Raw genomic sequence first — 22,555 nt, forward strand, 5'->3', positions numbered from 1 at the left:
AGAAAGGAATACGTTCCCAACATACCGGTCTGTACGGAGAGATGAATGCAAGTTAACGACCAGCAGATGCTTCGATGAATTCCATGTGGTAGTATTCATGGAATGTCGAATTATTACCCATCGTCGTCTGGTCTGGTTCGCGTTGCAATCATTATCACACGTAACGAACTGTTCCATCCATGCAGAGTAACATTGTCATTCGTCAGTGTGGAGGTGCCCCCAGCAGGTACCTGAGCTGGAGGTACAGAAGCCTTCAGCTCGATCAATACAGACTGACTCAGAGCTAACGCTCTGATGGGTACTCCCTGTTGGCTGTGACTTGTGAGTGCAATCGAACTTGTAGGACACAAAAGTATCGAAATCGTTAAATGCCCGTCGGGTGACCTATCGATATCGGTGATATCGATCGGGTGAGATCGACCTATAGGGGGCGGCACTGTCACCTTTCTAGTGTGGATAACACGCCGGCCGGTGTTCGGAGTTGGTGGTTCTTTTCCGTAATTCTCGTGTATATTCACCGGAATATCACTTGTGCCACGATGGGCCGATACTGTTCGGTTCCCCAATGCTCCACCTACTGCACTGGATGCGGAATAAACGTGTAAAAGCAGACGACGCGAGGAAGCTATCCACGCTATACGGTAGTTCATCGTATCTCCGCAGCGCGCCGACACCGTTCGATCTCGGAGCGAATAGTCGTCCAGGCGGCTTTCCGGATATATTATCTCCGTATTATCTCTGGCAAGGCGTTATCACTATGATGCAAGAATTCTGAGATTACCAGCCGATTCTTCTACATCTGGGACGCGCCATCGTGTCTTCACGGGGATTTCGAAAGTTAAGACGTTCGATACGTGATTATATTGTATAACGGTAACGCAACGTGTCGCATTCCTCGTGCGGCTTACAAGGAACGACAGCAGCATACTTATGCGTGATGACGGTGATGACTTGGGGCGCTTCCTCACTATAAGGCTGCAGTATCGTATTCCATTACAAGCGAGCTACGTGAGCGATATGGGAATGAAGTGGATGCATGGAGCACACAAAAGACTCACAAGGCCGCACACATATATTATGCATAAGTTATGCACACACAAAAAAATGTGTGCGACCTTGTAAGTCCTGTAGGACGATATATGCTGAAATGAAGTACTGATAAAGCCACGACCCTCCGCGAAATCTTCTTTCACGCCCTCCAGACTGTACGGGGGTTCTTTTGTAATACCCCATAGCGCCGCGAGGAATTGTTCAATTTCAGTAAAATATGTATTGGCGGATTTCGTGAACTTACAAGATAAGGACACGTCGAACGAAAATTCCAGTCCCATTAAACGCTAGAAAAATATATCTAAGATCAATACATCCGACAATATTTCGTCTACGTCCATCTGCCTCATCCGCGATTTCACGTCAGCTATGGTTAGCCGTGAAATAAGCGGAGAACAACGAAGCACCAACAAAACATGTTTGGATTGTCCAATTTTGTATGTTTTTGTGCCCAACGTCTTACTGGTATTTTATTTGTGCTTCATTCTTCATTATGTTTTTCAAGTTTTAATCTTTTGGTCTCTTGACTGGTCTCCAATTTTGCCTGCCTTCCGTTGAGCGTGGTTGAAGAAACCAAGACCTGAAGACTGCACAACCATCTGAAGAAAACGATATGCTGTGCGCGATAAAAATACTTCTTTTCCCTTCAGAAAAGATTCCGCGGCTGAAACGCGCGTGACATAGCAAACCAGAGTCACCCTCCTTTACAGCGCGGCCAAGACTTTATTAGTTGTCTGTCTGGACAACTGGCGGTAGTATCTAGGTCATCGGCTGCGCCCTCTATAAATCCGATAACGTGGCACGCAGCCGCTGCATCAGCTCACGGGATCAGCCCACCCGTGTATGCAAATGACCCCAGCGGACGAGCGTGCAACAGAAAGAAAACTTGCATAGAAGGACACACGGCGTCTATCATACAGCTGTAGCCGTCTTGTAGAGCGGCTTTTTTTTTTTCTTCTTCCTTTTTTTCTTCCAGGGAGGATTCCACGCAATATCGCATTCGAGGCACGTCCGACGATTTCAATTCCGGAGAAAATGTGAAATGCCGATATTTTATCGGTAGGAAACCATACGCTGGCGGCCGATATTCTCTTGCGGGAGGACGAAAGCAAGAAACCGACCTTGAACCACCTTCGCCTGGAGACATGTGGATCTCCGCGTAGCGAATGCGTTACCTCCATAACTGCATGCGTATGAATTTTAATGACGAGGTGGCGCAAACGCCTCTGCGTGAGATTTCGTTCCCCACCGGACTGTTTTCTTTATTTCTCAAATGAGGACTAATTTCTCACGTAACGTCATCAGCAGGGATCGTATATAGCCAATGACGGGCAGTGGTTATAGCTACATATATAGTTATATACCCTACAGTAGCTCGAAACTATACTTTCGGTAATGTATAGTTACAGCTTCGTTGTCAAACTCAACTTCCCTCTTGTTCACTACAGCAGTTAGGTTACCGTGGGCTGCAACTACATCGTTCTTTTCAGCTTTCCACTAAATTTTCTCGACTTCTGTGTATGGTGGCTCGCTGGCACGCGAAAGTGACAATTACAGCTAGGACAGTTACCAGCTCCCGTGGCTCAGTGGTTAGCGTGCTGGCCATGTCACGTCGAGACTGGGAGGTAGCCGGGTTCGAATCCCGGTGCCGGCTCTGCTGTCTGGGGTTTTTCCTGGGGTTTCCTCAGACGCTCTCAGACATATGTCGGCACAGTTCCCTTAGAAGTCGGCCCAGGACGCACATTCCCCCAGGGCGTCAGTCGTGACGTTGCCCACCTACGTGAGGCCGACAACGGCAAGCCCTTTCACCACCCACCACCACCACAGCTAGGAGGAGGATCTTCAGTTGCTTTCTTAGTCCGTGGGGTTTGAACCCGCGCGACACTCCCTTCTTGACTACGCCACTGGGGCATACCAAGGTGCTTGCGTGCTCCACTTTTCAAGCGTTCGACGCGTACTGAGAAGTCAAAAGGTGGTGCCTCTTTCTCGGATGATATACATATACCGTGACACAGGTGCGCAAAGGAAAGAGCGCGGACAGACAGACGTGACAACAGATGCGCGCTGTCTCGTCTGCCTCGCAGTGCTCCCTCTTTGGCGCCCCTTCGTTACGATGCCATACCAACAGGTCTAAAGATTGCATTTGTTGCAATAAAACCTGGCTCCAATGCGCCATATGCAAGTAAGTCAGCTGTTTGCGCAGCTCCGCAGTTTCCCCCTTTCCTCTATTGCCCATGGAGCGACCTCATTGGTCCCTCTACAGGGACCAATGAGGATGAGGCGCACGTAGTTTTTTCTGTGGACCCATACCGTTCTACCGGTCATACCGGACCGAGTGGCGATACCCCCTTATTGCTGCCTTGTGAGTGGACAAACACTTGGTCACGTGATTTCTCCTCACTTTACCCTCTCCCCTGTGCAGAGACAAACTGTCGTAGCGTATCCGGTTCGATGACATATTTCCATGCTTCGTGTGCGCCGTTACTTGCGCCACCAAGTGACACACATCCCTATCAAGCACAAAAATGTTGCGATCTCGTGTTCTCACAACTTGTACATCGATACGTACCGTCTCTACAGTCAGTATACCAAGCAACTGTAACTGCGTAGTTCCTTTTTGCAGTAGCTAGCTAGTTACTTTTCTACAAAAGTAACTTGTAAGAGCAGCTATATAGTTACCGCTCTTGGTTAAAGGAACTGTAGCTAAGTTACTCAGGTATGGCAATATCCTCATGGCTTCATGTACGCTGCTGCTTTTCCCAACCATGAATTCTACAAATATTGTCGTCTCATACACAGCCAGGATGGCCCAGAGAACTCCCAATGAGCTGTTAACGCCCATGGAAAATCCTGTTTATAACACGGTATTACTACACTACGACAGTACAAGTGCTAAAACAGGGTTTTTAAGAGTCGCATCTATTCAGCTTTTTTTTTCTTAGAAGGTAACTGACTGAGTTACTTCAACGTGGCAGCTGTAACTTGTAACACAAAACAACACAACAAAACAAATGTGCTTAGGGAGTCAGAACAGGTAAACTAAACAAAATAATATTTCTCGTCCCCCTAGCTACCCGCAGGGACGGGCACAGGACGTACCTGAATAACCTGACGTAACACGGACAGTCCGCGAGTGTTATCCTCAGGACGTTATAGGGACATACTTCGAAGGACGAGGACACGATGACACTGTGGGGACATCCTGAGGACCATGTGTGTTCTTGGGGCAGTTACTATTTTTGCAGGCTAACTGTTTACTTTGAGTAACTTACTCATGACTGTCTACAATGCAATGTTGTTCAAGCAGAGTTATAACGACCCGGCTACGCCTTCCTCCTTGAGACGCTGGCGTTGGAAGCAGAACAAAATTTCTAATTTGCTGAATCTCCGCTCTGTGTCAGCAGACTCGAAAACTGGGACATTGAAGCATCATGGGCTTCGCATTTGAGAGAGGACGTGAGTTTGTTGAACGAGGGCTTCCAGAAAAAGTGCAGGCTAACTGGTGAAACACGAGAAGAAGTAACCCCCCGAGACAGAGGAAACACGCAGACAACCACAACAAATTCTCGAGTTTTGTTCTCAGATTCGAGATTTGTTGTGGTTGCCCGTTTCCTCTGTCTCGTGGTTGCTTCTCGTCAAGTCCAGGATGTTTCGCTTCAGCAGAGGGGTCTTGAGCATACTCGGAGAATATGCTGCTGTTCTCTCGTGAGGTTGCGATGCTACGATCTGTAAGTAGAAGAAACGACGTGCCCTTCGACCGTAAAATGTTACCCCGTTATTTAGGAGAAGGGGTCAATGAGGTCGCTCCACGGGCAATAGGGGAAACTGGGAAGCTCCGCAGACAGCTCATCTATCTGCATAGCGTATATCCCCATTATCGTAATTTTTCCGCGACACATGGAATCCCTAGGATCTGGTCAGCTGAGCCACGTACGCCACGAGATACAGTGAGGTTCATTTTGACAGGCTGTTTATATGGGTCCTCAGCTCAAAGAAAACTTATATATATATATATATATATATATATATATATATAATGCTGAAAGAAATGGGTTCGTTCGACCGCGCAATGAAATAAGTACTAGAAAAAACGAGAGGCAGACAACGAGGGCATAGGGTGCAAAAGCTCCAAGCATTCATTGTCACCCCTTAGTCCTGACGAAGGCGGAGCTTTCGCCGTAACATCGACGTGTCCCCTAACTTTTCACATGTAAATAAATAACTTTTCTCCCCTTTTTCTTACTCCCTATACCCTCGTTGTCTGCCTCTCGTGTTTCTAATACTTTGTCACATTCCATGTCTGTATGAGGAAAAGTTATTATAAGCCAGCATCTAAAGCAGACGCCACTTTTTTTCTCCAGTCTTTGCATTACACCTGGCGTTGATGTCACTAAGGTGCAAAGATTTCTCCTCGCGGTGTGAAATATGTCGTTCCCTTGACATCAACACAAAAGGAACGAAATTCATCCGTTGTGTCGTTCGTGATTTATGAGCGAGGGAAGTACGTCGTGCTTTGCGCCTTCCCTCCTTTCCTTCTCAAGAGGCGCGAAAATGCGGGACGGCCTTTCCATTGGTCGCCGCAAACGATTTCCCGTGATGATTGGACACCCTCTCCGCACCGCCTTTTTAGCGCCTCTCACCATCACCACCACCACCAGTCGATTTCGAAGCGATAGTGTCATTTTATTGACCTCTCCCTGTTTGTAAACAAGTGACGTCATAGTGTTCGACAGCGCCACCAATTTGGTAGAGTTGAACTACGCTCGAAGCTAGAGGCGAACAAGGTCGCGCCCGAAAGCCACGGTCTTGAGGGGATTACGAGGGTCCCTAAAGGGACTCGACCTTAGCTCCTACTTTTCTTTCAATAGGAGGCAGCGAACAAGTTCCCATTCGTGGAACCCAGCCCTCCCCTTTCGATTTGTTTCGGTTTCAGTCTGTCTACCAACGTCATGATGACGTTTGTCGGGTAGAGGCCTATTCCTCCTGGACCGCTGACCACGGTATCGAAAATCCCACGCGAAATAGTGGCGTATTTTGATCGTTATTCGATGGAATACATGAAAAGAGCAGACGCCGGATGTTGAGAGTATGTCGGAATACACTCTCTGGAAAAACGAGAAAACGTCACCCCCTAAGAACCAACGAGGGCGCGACCCCACACCATTTTATCCCGCATTTGAGAAAATGAATGCCGCGGCCGTCTTACAATGTTACGGGTCGCGCTCTCACTTCTCCGCTTAGGGAGTGACGTCACGTCGCCGGAGCTTCTGCGGCCTCGGAAGCACGCTGATCTTTCAAATTCGTTTATTTAATATCTAAGCACTTTTCGGACGAAACAATAGACTTCTGCCCGAGAAACGTCATCATGACGTTGGTAGACAGACTGAAACCGAAACAAATCGGAAGGGGACGGCTGGGTTCCGCGAATGGGCACTTGTTCGCTGCCTTCTATTGAAAGAAAAGTAGGACTGAAGGTCGCGTCCCTTTCAGGGACCATCGTAATCCCCTCAAGACAGTGGCTCTCGGGCGCGACCTTTCTTTGCCTTTGGGAAGCGCGCATTTCATAAGAAAATTAGTTTACAAATATCCGCGCAGCGGCTGCCAGTTCTCCCAGCCCTTTCTCGAGTATTTTGACGTCAACTCATCCGAGCACTTTTATTGGCTTCCGAGACTCGTCTGCTAGAGCATGGGAGCTGTTTGCCCTTCCCGTTGTAGTGCCGACGTTTCACGGCATTGATCTTCCCTTTATAGCTACCGAGCCCCTAATGAGGGGCCCCTTTTATCTTTCATTTTCCTTTTTTTTCTGCCAATAAATCCCCCCCCCCCTTAATGAGGGGACGTTCAGCTGCTTCGACACGAAGATGGTCCTATGGTTAGCACAATCATACACACGAACAGTTTCTGCTTGGAAACATGTACAATAATTCTCTCATTACATGAAAGTGTATTTGATGCAAAAAAAGAAAGAGGAAAATCGGGTTTTTCATCGTCCGCATGAAGCCTTGTGTCTCAGCGCCAGCGAATAGATGCTGCAGCGTGGAAACAAGACTGACTTGCCCGCAGCCCAGAGAGTATCTGTCATTATCATTTCGAGACGAGGCTGATCCATTTACCGCAATGATACATTTTGCCCCACCCTCTCTTCAATGGTTCTCGACACTCCATCTGTGTAATCTCCTACACACAAGAGAGGTGGATGTTACACTATGTAATACAGCACGCTTACAACTTTTATCGGTACTTGAAAATTCATATAAATCGCAAATCAATTACGGTGCATGAATTGTAACTACCCGACATGTGAGCGTGCCTTCTTGTCTGCACCAGTACACCCATTAGCTTTGGCAAGTGGTGGCCATCGTGCATGCACTACTCATGGTGGATCAAATCTCCTTTTTGACATCTTGCACAATGGAATAATCAGCGTATTCAATTATTTATTCAGACCTCGCCTCACCCCACAGACCCCTTCAGTTTCCGGTGACATCTCCTCCCTTTCTTTCCTGTGCTCCAAAGGATATTCCCCAACTCTCCCAATCCCTCCCCCAAAGGGCCTTACAACACCCTCCGAAACACCTCCTAGAGAGGCCAAAAAAGTCTGAAAAGCCAGCAGATACAGGCTTCACACCCACCTACAGAATTCCAGCAACCCCCCGCTTGGACACAAAATCCTGCACAAATTCCTGTGTGCACGTTGTACAGCTTCGGACAAAAGTTTACGGAACACGGCACTGGTGTCTTCATCGGAATGGCCCCCTGCTAGCTGTCAGTTAGAGATTGAATAAGACAAGGGTGACCAACTATTGTACCCCTCTCCCAGTATGTGTGTCAACTCATGTTTGTGCTAGGGTGTCACTCCAATGGAGAAATGCGGCACCCCAGGGTTCTGCAAACCTTTGTCCCAAGCTGTACCAGCACATTGGATGTAAAAGCATGTTGTATGTACCGCCATATATTTTTGATGTACCAGCATGTTGGACAGAATGGACAGTGGATGCGATGACGTAGAATTTGCACATGCCTCACAGACGGACACAGTCTAACGTCAAAATCAGTGGTCAGCTCCGAACCGTTCCTTTAAATAAGTGCCACGTTGACTCCTTATGAATGTATGTATTCGGTCATTAGAAAAATATACTCCACATGAATGATGAAGCAACATATGTACATGCAATGTCAGGAAACTGTGGTGATGATGATGTAGAGGGCAAGGGGTAATGAAATCAATGAGATGCATGTCCTTCCTCGGTGACCCTTGACGGTTGACTGGATGTTTGAAGCGACTCACAGAACACTGCTGCATAGCTCTTACGTAGTGTCGCAATGTAAGATGTTAGGTTTCTGTTGCTGGCGGCCATGTGGTCCAATTCTCCTTGCAGCTCCTCTACTTTGGCAGACAATCTCTCTTTTTCCTAAGTACCAGATACAACAACAACAAAAAAAAAGAAAAAAAGAAAGAAAACGAAAGAGAGAAAAAAAAAGGATCAGTCACCAGTGTCAAGCAGCATGAACACAGTACTTACCCGATCAAATACGAAAGCTGGTTCGAATGACTGTCCGTTCAAGCTGGCTGCATGTAAATCCCTGCAACATTGCAGAAATAAATATGTAACTAAAAATGAAGCTCACAATAGGGTTCACTTTCGAGCATCAACACATTTACAGGTAACGAATTTATTCAGATATATGAAATAAAATATCAGATCTATGAAAGAACCTCACCAGTGACCTCCAGCAAGCTGTGAAACTTGCTGCTTGAGCTAAGAAAAGGCAATAAAAAGACCAATACAAAGATTAGAGATTGCAGAGTTCTTTTGTGGACAAGTCTTAGAGTTAAGATCATGTGGTGACCGTATAAAAATAAATCACATGTGACACCCACGTCAATGACAGTACTAAAGTAGGAATATTATGATGATTTTTATCACCTTATCAAGCAAGGAGACTAGTTGCCTTGTCTTCGGATCTCTGCTTTTGTGTAAAGTTTCTTGCAGCAAGTTCATATCACATAATAATGCATTCAAACCTACAGTCTAGAAATGTAAGAGGATTAAATGCAAGTTCTCAGTAAGAGGAGAAAAAGAGTACATAATGTTAACAGAACTTACACTAAATCCTTTCTGCTCTCCAACCAAGGAAGAGAATAAGATAAGGTATGTGAACAACAAACACATCCCAATTTGAACACAACGCACTGCTTCAGCGGCTGTATACTAACCTGCTGACTAACTTCTTGGAGCTTTTTCCGAAGAAAACGGATCTCGTCTTTGTGCTCACCCAACTCATTCTGAAAGATCAGCGTTAATCATTCTGTAATGGTAGCAGCAGTTGATGCAAAGAAGGCGTTCATTTTGCAGTCTTGGAAGTTAATTAAGGAATTACGCATTGCAAGTTAGAGTTCCTTTGCTGAAATATAACGTAGCTACAAGTTTCAAGCGGCAAAATGTAACTTGGAGTTCTCAAGAACCTGCTAAAGGTAAAGAGCTACCTAGCAGTAACCCCCAGGCAGGGGTAATATGAATGACAGTGAAAAGAATGCAGCAAGTGCTTACGGGGAGATCGAAGCGACCTAATGGATACACCTGCTCGCTAGCATAGTGTGCCCTTCACGAATACCGGCTACACCCAGGCGCGCTTGGCCATGGTGGGACAACAGACAGGGAGGATTTGTATACGACACTGCAGCTTCCCTGTGGCAGGGGAGTTGAGAAATAGTAGATGGCAAAAAAAGTGGTAGGAACGGGAGGAGAGAAGACGCATGTTCATGAGAACAGAGTGAGAAGTTACTATAAGAGGAGAAAAATAGCCCTCTGTTGCATTCGAAGGCGAGATGCGGACTTCAAAGGCCACGTGAACTGCAGATACAAGCTGCATGGGTCACATGCGGCAATGAAGGCATTCTTATATACTTTTTCCTCCTCCTCTGGCATGTGGCCTGTACTGTGTTTGAAACACGTGGCAATACTGTTGTGACGTGTTATAGGCTCCTTGCCAGCATGCAGCATCATTCCCGCACAGAAAATTCACCTGGGACAGCTAACATGCAAAGTTGCAACACTGTGGCACAAGTGAGTTGCAGCATCTAGCATAAAAAGAGCTTCTACCGTGTGGTGTCTGCGCATAGATGAGGGTATAAACAGGTAAATAGGAAGAAGGACAAATTCAATGCCTCATTTGAAGGCAGAGGAGACGTCTACCCTTCTACTCCACAGCATCAATAATTCACCGTGGGAGTAACATGACTGGTGCAATGTGCAGGGATTGGCCCAGCAGACCCCCCCTGCCCCCCCCAAAAAAAGCCACCCAAAAAGCCAGCTGCCACAGGATGTCACACAGCCCCTATGGTATTCCACGAAATGTCCTTGTGATGAAAACCTTGTGGGAATCCCAGCCTAACAGGCATCTTAGAACAGCATCCCCTTGTAGTAGTGTTTCCAACAAATAATGTTTGGTAAGATATGATAGATAGAAGAGTTATGTACAATGATATGATGTGACCGACATCCATTGTCCCATGTGCACATTGCCATGTACTGCTTGAGAAGAAAGAAAATGCTAATTACAAGGATTATAAGAAAAATATTCAGTATACAGTCATTTATAAGCAGCAAAGTAAACAGAGGAGATATGATAGCCTGCACAAGTTACTTTGGTGGAGCTACCAGAAATGTGAACAGGCTCCAGAAGATGCTACAGAAAAATGAAAGCAAAAAAAAAGGAACCAGATCACAGTTAAAAAGTTACTTGCAATGACTTATCCCAAAACAGTGGAACCTTGTGTAACTTATGTCACTGACCATCAAACGTTGTGCTTGGACGTTGGCAGTTGGATTCAGTATCAAGGGCTCCAGGTCCGCAACCTTGCTGCAACCAAATGTGATACATATCTCATCCATATGTAATCAAAACGAAGTTAACTCTGATGACAAAGCATCACATATTTTCTGAGTGGTTACTGCATTGTCATTCGAAGGAAAAAGCAGAAAATTATACTCACAGTGCTTACACACAAGGACACACTTCAAAAAGCAACATCTTTTTGTCATTGGCAGGGATCCTAGCATTCCGTGGGCACGGAAAAACGGGGATTTCAACGTTGACAGCGGAAAAACGCGGATTATCATTGCTAAATCGCGCGTAAATAAACAGTGGTCGCAAAACTTGTTCTGTTCTGCTGAGATCCGTGATTTTGAGGACAAACCGCGAGCCCAGGTACGGATAACAAGTAACGACTTCGATACTTTGAAATGTACGCTACACTTCCCCGAAGAATGTCGGCAGAAATGGGTGGCCTACATTACAGGTAGCTGAAGACCCCAGCACTGAAATAGTCCATTCCATAGTCTTTTGGAAGGCCCTGGCTCAACGTACCCTCAACTCTCTCCCAGATTGTGATACCATTGCTGCAAGTTACGGTCTCATCTGCTGGGCTGTTTGTTCCGGCTTCAACACCAGCGCCTAAAGCAGGAGATTGTTGCCGGGATGCTCCAGATATATTTTAATGCAGTTGCTTAATCTTTTCGTTGAATACTTTGAGATAGTGCGCCTCCAACATTTTTGTCCTGTGTGTGTGTGGTTGTATCTTCGCTGAATGTACCGATGCTAGTAGCGGTATACACAAACTGAGCTAGAAAAACAAAGCATATTTACATATTACAAGCTCCTATAACGATTCTGTGTTACAGTAAATGTGTACATTTGAAACCTTGCCGGTTTACAATATGCAGAATTGGGACAAATCGTAAGTGATGTATGTGTCAATCATTGACGTGGAAAAACACAGATTTTCTAAAATGTTTGCACGGAATTTTGTTTTTTTTTCACGCGGAAACCTAGGATCCCTGGTTATTAGCCACCTGTTGTTAAAATTTACTCTATGTGAGCTGCATTCCAAATTGTAGGACCACCAATGACAAAAGGTCTTGCACACTTAACTCATTCTATCAGAAGGAAGAGTTCTGTTCCTTGAGATCACACTGAATGCTATGAAAAGCTTACCTTTTCATGTTAATCAATGCTCTTTCAACATCAATTCTTTCTAAGTGCATCTTTTCTATTGATGCTCTCAGACTTTCACTTTCAGATGTAGCTTCATGTAACTTCCTATCCTACAGGAGCAACACAGAAATGGTCCATTAAGAATAATACTCCTATAGAAATGCCAAGCAACCAGACCAGCATGCAAGAAAAAGTGTCAAACCTTGTCGTTCAGTTCGCGACTGAGGCTTTGGATTGTCTCTTCATACTTCGCAGCATTGCTTTCCCAAGATCTGAAAGTTTCACAGTGTTTTGACAAGTGTTCTGAAGAAAATTCTGATTGTCACAAGGACCCAGAGGAACCCATGTATGTACCAACTGTATTGTAGGGTTGCATAGTGCCATGAGGTATTTGATTTGGTATGTCTTGCTTCTTTCAATATTAGCAGCATCCATAACTTGATTAGAAGTTTGAGTCACTTGTAATTTCTTTCACTTAATGTGACTTATCTGGTCATAAGGTGAAATTTGGTAACATATCAGAATTTTTAAAGAATTTTTGACAATAATACAGGTTTTACATTTAGTTCAAGCCAAAATGGGCACAGTGATAAAAGCAGCATATGTGTACTTTTTTTGACCCATTATAGACATGTTCTTTTTTTTTTTAACCTGCCTCTAGGTGTTCCAGTCAAATTTTGCGTTCTGTTGTGTCTTGTGAGGTGTGGTGTGGGAGATATGTAACTGAATATCGTCAATTATTTTTCTTACCAGCTGTTGCCCTAGCTACTTCCACTTCTAAGTGATAAGAAAGCAGCATATAAATTCGTTTTTATAGCCCTTGCAGCAACGCATGTGTTGCTGCAGCACCATAGCACCTCCACCATCAGCCGATACAAAGCTGACATTCATGCCTTGCTGGACACGTCTGCTTTCACAAGCACTTTCACTTGGTCAGCACTTAATATGATTCAGCAGGCAAGTACACTGAACACACACGACCACAAGGAGTCCATAACCATGTGTGCAAGTACGTAAAATGGTGTGTCCCGTACGGTACCTATAGCATGCACAGGTTCCAATGTTAGAAAATACAACTTACTCAACTCCCTTTCTGAGAGATTTCTTCTCGCCGTGGCACTTTTTCTGGAGTTCTTGAATCAAATCCAGGCATCGATCTTGACGTTCCTTCTCACCCTCTTCTCGTTTCTGGGGAAACAAACAAGCAGCTCTGCAAATGACACGGTTCACAGGAAATCTCTGGCGGATAACGTACCATGTAATATTCAACGTCTTTCCGGAGCTGGGCAATTTCTTCCTCTTTCGACTCTATGTCACGTCGCAGGTGCTGCGGAGAAATGTGCGGGCCACCATGTGACAATTACGGTTGGGATAGGCCATACGTACACATTCATGCTATACACACCAAGGCCCACACACATGTAGAGCAATGTCACCGCACTGATAATCGTATATAAATAGAGCCTGAAGTTTTCGGGAAATATTTTTTTCTAAATTCGGGGGTAAAAATCGGGTAAATAAACATGTGCACTAAGTTCATGTGGATTCGGGTAAAAAAACTGCCAGTATGCTAAATTCGGGATGAAATCAGGCTCAGTTGCTCAAACTAACTGTAGTGGTTTGGTAGAAACGGTGATCTAGCTGAATTTTTCTGCCAAACATGTAAATTATTGCATTCCTTCAGACATCTTAGTGAGGGCAATTTGCTAGGTAAAAATCGGGTTTCACCCTAAAGAGACAACCTTCAATTCGGGGTGCAAATTCGGGGAAGAATCAGGTAAAACCCTAAGACTTCAGGCTCTAATTATACTACATGCTCTACATATACAGGATGTCAACATGTGCCTCGAAGTAATATAAGGCATTGTAGTGGTGTCACTGTTACGATTCTCATCGTTCTTGTGAAAGTCACAAAAGCAACACTGTGACAGGACTGCAGTAGGAGTCACCAGGACGGGCTGCTTTATGTAGCAACCCACTTGCACTTCTTATTGTAATTGCACATGTAATTGCAACACACGAAGTGTACCTCTCGTGAATGTGTAGTGCACGGATTTACTAGCCCATGTAAAGTAATAATTTTTTGTCATTAATGCAGCTGAATCGTGACAAAGAAAGACAAAAATAGAACATCCAACATAGAATTGCTTTAAGTTTGCAAATTTACAAGGACAAGAGTGCACAAATGCAGAGCTTCTAATTGTGGTCTGTTATATCGACTCCGGTTTACATTGATTCATCTGTAGCAAGTTTGTCACTGCAGAAGTAATTTGCATGAACAAAAAAAAGGAAAGAAGAAAAAACAGAAGGCAGACCCAGCATGTACAAAGGCGCTGACAGAAGCACTTCTCTCAGTTTGACAAAGGACACAGAAAAAGAAAATGGGATGAGAGCCAAAATTATCATCCCACGCACTCCTTAGCTCCTGTGTCCCCCGTCATTCCTGGAACTTGAAGAAATGCTTCCATTAGCATAACTTTTGGAACAAGTGGCTCATGTTGCCGTTTTCTGGGCATAAAACAGAAAAACAACTTTAGTATGGCCATCTCTCATCACCTCTGCCAGTCTGTTTAACTCGCAACTTACAGTTGTCAAATGATCTTTGCAGGACTCCCACAAGTCGCTTTCCAACCTTGCAAGGACTCTTGTTAGAAGACCCCATACGCGGGGGAGCTCGTCGGACACCTAAGGAAACAACGTACAAGCATGATGTTCACCGTTTTATCTTTTCAAATTCCAAAGCGGAGCACGACCCAAGCTCTATCATCTTACCGAAGAACCGTGATCCTCTTTGTCCAAGAGCGTGGAAATTGCTTGCCTAACCTTACTCGCATTCACTTTAAGATCTTTTATCTTTGCAGGCACGTTTTCTTCTTCCTTCCACCTTAAATTCACGCCAAATACATTGAACCCAGCAATCCAGAGTCAGCAAACAGAAGAGGCATGCTACTTACATAAATGAACTGACAGCGGAACAATTTTCCGCAAGCAGCAGCGTCGTTCTCAGGGCGTGCAGGTGGCCTAAAAATATACCGAGCTCTTCCTGGGCACGGACCAGAAGGTCGTTTTTCTCGCTCAAAGCTTCACGAAACCCTGAGCATTCGTCTTCAAGGTGTTGCACCACCTGGGATAGCTTGTGTAGCTCAATCTGCATATAAATTAAATTGTGCTTTATTGAGAGAGAGCATGTCTGTACCAGCTGCACACAGAAAAAAAAAGCTTGTAAAAATAAGGAAACCAAACGCAGCTTTTCTTTTACCTCGTACAAACAAACTACAGTAAAACCTCCAAAGTTGGACACCTCCCTACCTCGGACAACTCCCCATGTCGGACAAGATTTCATTGCACCGGCAGGCTCCCACTGAAACTACATGGGGATGAAATTCTCTATGCCGGACACCTTCCTATCCCGGAAGTAGGACAGGGTTTTCCCTGCTAAGTCGGACGAAACCCTGGCCAAATTACCTCAATCTCGGCCCATCTTTGCACCAAAAAGACCCAAATGAGCCAGTGCCCTTGGCTTTCGCCCTCCTTTTTCCCCCTATACTGGTCTCAGCATTTTGTTGTTTTAGTTTTTCGAGTCCAAAAACAAGTGCTGTCAGTTTACATTGTAATTCTTTGTGGGAGCACTTGTCTTCGGTTTGTCTAGAGCCTTTAAATGCGCACTGCACCAAAGCAATGAAAGGCGGGCTGACGCTTCAGAGACAAGTCCTCGCTGCTCGAAAAGCTCCAGAGGTAATGCCATTGAGTGGAATCTGAACGGAATTGAATCTACCAAAATCAGTAATAATTATCAGTGAAGAGTGGGTAGAGGTACCACTACCACCAGGCACCACCACCAGGTACCGCTAATGACCACGAATTGAAGAAGGGGGACATTTCTGGCAACACAGCTGTGATCTTTTCCATTTTTTGTTTCCCTCATATTCTGTAACTCGGACACCTCTATAAGTAGGACACGCTTCGGCTGCACCGCAGGTGTCCAACATAGCGAGGTTTCACTGTACACATAAAAGAGCAGTACACGCCCCCATGTCTTTTTGAGAGCACACGAAATTTAGAATCAGCCAAATGCGATCAATTTAGAGGCAGCAATGATGAGCAGGGATTTTCCAATGGCCCACTTTCTGCACGTCTCTTTCTTTGGAACACTGCGTTAGTGAGCACTCTTAGAACACGCTCCTTGTTCCCTTCATGGTCACTGACATCAACTGTAGGAGACCGCCACTGTCGCTAGCAGGCAGATGCGCTGCCATCGGCCGCCATATTGTAGGTCCCATCCAAGCCGTCACACATATCGCGCTCACCGTATATTTGATGTTTCAAAGTTACTGTGCTGTGTGATTTGTAGCATATCCAAGTAATTTCCATGTTTTCATCCAAAAAGCATATGGCAGCGAACGAATGCAGGAACATGACTTCTAGGGACCTACAGCATGGCGGCGAGGTAACGTCAGTGATTAAACCCTATAGACAACATATACATATGCACAGAAAGGAAGCTAACCTTCTCAGGAAGCTTCAAGGCGTCTGGATCACAATACTGGAACGGGGGCACCCTTGAGTCGGTCTGAGTCTCAGCTTCACAATTCCTCATTTCTGTCCACGTTGAAGTGTCACGTTTCTCACTTTCTAGAGGGAAGCTTGACATGGCACCAGGTGGGTTACATATACGCTCTAAGAAACCGAAATGGCCTTCATCCACAGTCATTGCTGGAAACTCAAGGAGAGGAACGGTGAAGCGCCGAGAATATTCCTGTCTAACAACGCCAGCGGTGCCCTAGAGTGAGGGATGAACGAGGATTGATTAAAATTGTGTCTCAATCTGTAATGCAAGCCAAATTCTAATTGCTGTGTGACTGGGTTATAAGGACCCACTTTTTTCTTGTATCTTTTCTTTGACTTACGGCTGGTTTCTTTGCTTTCGTTGCGTCTTTATCGTCCCTCGATGTTTTTCCAGGAGGAGGAACCCACGGCTTCGTTCTGCAAACTGGCCCCGTAAAATCAGGAAGCTTCATTTTCGTGATGACAGGTTTCATCACACTTGCACCAGCAGGAATGCCCTGCGCTTTGACAGACTAGCAGCAAGGGCTGCACACAAACGTAGCGGTTGGCATGAACTCAACGTATCGTGGATCAATGTGCAGTCGCAATAGTCACAGCGCAAACTTGAGAGGTTTTAACACATCGTCACAGTTCCCACGGGGGTTGCTTGGAACGTCTGTAATCCGCGAAGAAAGTGTACACATTAACACGTAACATTTTTCAAAATCTTTGGCCGATTTGGATTGGATTGGCTTAAAATTTCCTTGTTGACTACCCGAACGGCAGCAGCCGTACTGCTAGCCGTGTCAAATAGCAGAACGCCAAGCCGTGCCAAGCCATAGCCAAACAGTGTCTTGCGCCGCCGCCGCGACCGACGGCCGACAGGTCTCGTATCGTGGTGCGAGAAACTTGCCGGTGACCTAAAGTTATAGCTGTTTCACAGTATCCGGAATAATAATAATAAAAAAAAATACACACGGGCGGGACGCATGACCTGCAGTTGATGCAGTGGTGTGGATTTGACGGCACAAATCAAATCCTCATTTCATCAATGGTGATGGTAAAGTGGGGATGTATTTTATCAATGACAAGTCAACAAACCCGATCCTAACCAAGTCTGTATTTCGACTTGTGACAGAGAGATCAATATTTTCCGTGTCAAATTAAATCGTATTTAAATCCGCACTAAGAAATCAGTCGCCGAATGGGGAAAGTTGGCTCTTTGAAACGCCTCAACAGAAAACCTTAGGAATGACTTTCAGTGGACGTCTATCGTCCTATACATTTTTAGATGTCTAAAAATAGAGATCTATAAGACATCTCAAAGACACTTCGAGGTAGCCGTCTGCTTTTAGACGTCTATGCCCTGTGTAGACCATGTTTAGATCATGCTTGTTTGGTTTCACTGACTTGCTTTTTGCATCCTATGTCATGTGGATAAGTGACATACCATAGCAGAAACGTATGGAAGGAAATAATTTACCAAAGACTGGTGAGATTTCCTGAGCTTATTGCTCCGCTTCAGGAAAGAGACCCGCCGTGCGCCTTGATTCTGCAGGGTGTGAAACACGTTCCTTCTTTATGCGTTAGCTTTCATATTGTGAACTGCGCGAGTAATAAGTGAGAGCGCTGTATCTTACCCAATATCATCTGCAAGCGTTGCACACTTGTATAGACATAATTAACACACAACAGGAATGCCAGTCGTCTCTAAACCCAGCGTAACCTTACGTGCATTTAGTCTCAAAAGGGAGTATCGATTGCATTGAGTCTCCAAAACGATTACAATTACTCTCCTTTTTCCCCTTAGAAGGGAGACTTCGCAACGAATCGAAAAAAAAAAAAAGAAAAATTAGGTGAGCATCATACCGAACACGAACAACCCTCTCAATACCGAATACAACATTCGCATTCATTTTGCGCGAGTTAATTCCTAAATGATGACAACAGCAAACCGAAACGGAAATGCGAAGAGCAGAAAACAGAGCTCCATACTAGGGCGGTTCGTCCAGAGGAGGATACCGTGACGTCACCCAGCATTGTCGTCTGGTTGGAAACCTGCCTTCTTCCTTGCCGGATGCCGGACGATGTCAGCAGCAGTGTGTTACGGTTATACCACAACCTTTGTGTTGATTTTGTTGCGGAGTCCCACTTTAAAGTGTACTACAACAAATGGTTACCTATCATTTTTGACTCGAATGAAACATAAGTCAGAAAACAAAAACAAAAACAAAAAGGCATAAGATAAGCACTTCCAGGCGTATAACTAACGGATTGTCTGATGCAGACAGCAAGCGTACATCCCCAAACAGAAAAGGTATCGAAGATACGTCCGTGAGCTCACTTTTTCCCCGCTACGTTCGGCGTCACCACGCGAAGCGAAAGCGGCTCTGATGCGAATAATCCTCTTTGAGGAGTCATTGTGGAAAATCATCTGCCCGCGAAATACCAGATACATGTTTTGTGATTGAGCCGTCAGAGTGTGTGGTGGTGTACTTAACCTGGGGACACTCTCTCGTACATAATCCCTGATCCATTAGGACGCCACAAATCCGATTACCGGCAACTTACCGGTTTTATCAACCCTCGCGGGTATCCGACGCGCGTGCGCTCGAACGGGAGAGCCTGAATTGTTAATAAACGCGTGCATTACGCGCACTGTGCTTGTGTACACGATCTGCCAAATCTGCTGTGGTGCAACGGCAAGCGTATCGAAGAAGGAATAAGTTTCACAGCACGCGCATATATATATATATATATATATATATATATAGGAGGCACGCGCGTCGGCTTCACGCAGCCACATATTTCAGACTTAAAGGGAGAATCCGCATGAGGTCCCTTCCGAGATTTTCGAATATTCGTCACCTTTAGCCATCAACGACCACGCCTGTAAAATATCTCCTTCGAAAACTGAGTCAAACTTGATAAAAATGATTTTCTTCTATGACGCGCTCGGTGACAGGGTAGTGCGGGCCACGAGCGCTTTTCTGCAAGCAACACAGAGCGTGATGTAAGTCGCGAGATATCCCGCGCCGTCCGCCTTGCTTTGTTGTGTGTTTTGGCGGTTTTGACGAAGGAAATTTTCCGTAGCAATTGTGTTCGTTACGTCGCACACTGATCTTACACCCACCACGATGGCCGGTAAGACATGCTGTATAATAAGTTGTGGCAACAGGTCGGATACAACAACAGACGTAGCATATTTCCAGTTTCCGACGGCCAAACAACGTCGTTTAGAGTGGGAAATGGCGCTGCGCAAAATCAAGTGGATGAAGACCAGCTCGAGAACGATATGTTCTCATCATTTTGAGCCAGGAATGTTCGACACGAAAAGACGGCTCATGCGGGAACTCGGAGTGGCACCTGCGGGAGGCCCCGACCGCATGTGCACCTGCAACATGTTTCATATTACGCGTGCACCCGTGGCACTTATGCAGGGTGTCCCAGAAAACGTGTCATTGAATTATAATAAAAAAACTACGCCACCTAGAATCATGCGGTCAACAGCATTTGTTCTTATTCGTTTTTGCCACCTCCTAATGTGAATGTCATGTACCCCAAGTTTAATTATGTAAATATTTGCGAACTGAACTCGGAAATTTGCCAAGTAAAGGTCACTTTTTTACCCCACCAATATGAAGAGCGTGCCGAATACACTGAAATTCATGATAATTCACAGTGATATTCACGAGCTATTCCATCGGAAAAAATAGCCGAATATCATGCTTTTCGGAGCACCGGACAATAGCGCGCGATGACATTTTGAGCGCAATCGCTCTCAGTGCGACGAAAGGAGGTTCCGAAGCCAGCCCACAGAGTGATAGTAGAAAAAGTAACAGTTCCTAAAATTGGGAGAGGGAAAGCAAAATCCCAGCGAAAGTCGGACATGATAAGCCGTGCCTGTTTTATCTCTTTCTGCGATGTCGGGGAGGGCTGGGTTTCCAACCTCCTTTCGTCGGACTGACAAAGATTGCGCTGAAAAATTCATCGTGCGCTATTCTGTGCGACCTCCGTAGAGTATGATGTTCGGCTATTTTCTCCGATGGGATAGCTCCTGAATATCCCTGTCAATTATCATTAATTTGACTAAATTAGACACGCTCTTCACATTGGCGGGGTTACAAAGTTACCTTTACTAGGCAAATTTCTGACTTAAGCTCGCAAAAATTTAGATAATTAAACTTACGTTACACGACATTCATATGAGGAGGTGGCAAAAACCCAGTAAGAACAAATGCCATTGACCGCATGACTCTAGTTGGTGTAGTTTTTTTTTATTATAATTCAATGACACGTTTTCTGGGACACCCTGTATAAGAATGTGGGACAACCTATTAGAAACTCATCATTAGTTACTCCGAGTTCGACAGTCTTCAGTGTATGGGTCCGAGGCCTCGGTTTCAAGCGACGCGCGCACTGGTACAGGGTCCGTCGAATACGGCGAGTCGTTGTGGTTTATGGTGGCGGTCAAGTCATTCTCCTCATTAGAATACACGTCTGAATCGGGCTGAAGTCCCGTGGAGTTCTATTCTGATGCGGAGTCGGTTTCCATGACTGCACGTTGAGCGTAACTTGCTTCCTGGCGTCTTCAATGCAATACAACACATGGGAATCACGGCAGACGAATCTCGCGACTGACGTCACGGCGTGGCGCTCCTCGATTCCGATGCCACCGCCTGCTCTCATAGTTTCGGTTTCGCTTTATCGTTTTCGCTGTTTATAAATTATACGCGCACGTTTATACGAAACGGAGGCTGTTGTCAGAATCTGGGGGGTGGGCTCTGCTGAAATCAACTTTCACTTAATTTTGGGCACAACCGTTGCGGACCCTCCCTTTAAGAAGGCATGTCAGCTCACTCTCCCACGTGCATTTGCTATGGCGCGCGATTTAATGTTTTTTCTCAGCAATCGACGGTCACATTTTAGTAGCCGTGGTATCGTCGGAAAGAGGACGACAACATCTAGGGCGCGTGGGTCCCGGAATTTTAGAATTTGTTCCTAGGCTTCTTGTGGATACCTTCCAAGTCACAATATAATTGAGCACAATTTCAAATCCCCACATGCTGCAGATCTTGTCGTCCCCTTTCCAGTAACCACCCCCACTAAAATCTGACCGCTGGTCACCGAGAAAAAGCTTCAAATATGCGCCATACAGAATGCATGTGGGGAGAGGGAGCAGGTATACCCTGTTAAAGGGGCACTAAAGTGCAAAATGTTTTCCTTCTGGAGTAGCCAGTCCCGAGTGGTTTGAGACTAACATCTACATTTTGTTTCTTCTGCCAATCAATCAATCAATCAATTTCTCCTTGTGGAATGAAAGATGCCGTTACCTTGACATTGGCATAAAAGGGACGGGATTCATCGGTTGCGTCATTCGTGATCTTATACGCGAACGAAACCGCAATTAACGCTTTCCCTCTCCTTCTCAAGTAGCGTGGCAAGGCGGAGCGGCCTCCCATTGGTCGCCTCAAGCGATCTCCCGTAATGATTAGACAGTTCTTTCAAGGAAACCAATGACAGGCCGCGCTTCTTGATAAGGAGAGCAGAGGGAAAGCGTAAATTGCGGTTTCATTCGCTCATCAATTCCGAACGACGCAACTGATATGAATCACGTTGTATCGTTGTCACGTGCGGACAAAAAAAAAAGCTCTTTTCTTCATTACGTGGGGCGTTATATGCCGTGTCATGAAACGTAGATATTACCACATAAGGTCCATGACATAAAATTAAAGACAAACGAACTTGGAACGCAAGGAGACGGAGTTGACTGGCTGCATCAAGAGGCGACTACATACTCGACTTCGAGGGGCCGTGAAAGGACTCTTCCACTTTTGGAGGAACCACGTTGATGATGAGGAGATTTGTCTCCAGAGCATACGGAGCAATTCGGTGCCGGATCATGCGTCCTAGAAGCGTCTGGTGGACTCGGGTTGACCTTTTTCTCGCGTTACTTTTGCAG

At 45.4% G+C, this 22,555-nt stretch overlaps 1 protein-coding gene across 1 annotated transcript; it reads right to left on the bottom strand.

Annotated features, from left to right (window-relative positions):
* Positions 1 to 8,148: 8,148 nt before the first annotated feature.
* On the bottom strand, positions 8,149 to 17,386 carry LOC135368353 (uncharacterized). The gene is made up of 16 exons (XM_064601556.1): positions 16,956 to 17,386; positions 16,556 to 16,828; positions 15,003 to 15,196; positions 14,821 to 14,932; positions 14,635 to 14,733; positions 13,304 to 13,375; positions 13,130 to 13,236; positions 12,251 to 12,320; positions 12,049 to 12,158; positions 10,848 to 10,914; positions 9,269 to 9,337; positions 9,159 to 9,170; positions 8,979 to 9,083; positions 8,773 to 8,810; positions 8,574 to 8,634; positions 8,149 to 8,462 (listed from the first exon to the last, which is right to left on the bottom strand). The coding sequence occupies exons 1-16, from the start codon at positions 17,085 to 17,087 to the stop codon at positions 8,274 to 8,276; spliced, it is 1,710 nt and encodes a 569-aa protein (XP_064457626.1). The 5' UTR covers positions 17,088 to 17,386; the 3' UTR covers positions 8,149 to 8,273.
* Positions 17,387 to 22,555: the final 5,169 nt, after the last annotated feature.

This window comes from Ornithodoros turicata, chromosome 9 (assembly GCF_037126465.1).
Source record: "Ornithodoros turicata isolate Travis chromosome 9, ASM3712646v1, whole genome shotgun sequence".
NCBI lineage: Eukaryota > Metazoa > Arthropoda > Arachnida > Ixodida > Argasidae > Ornithodoros > Ornithodoros turicata.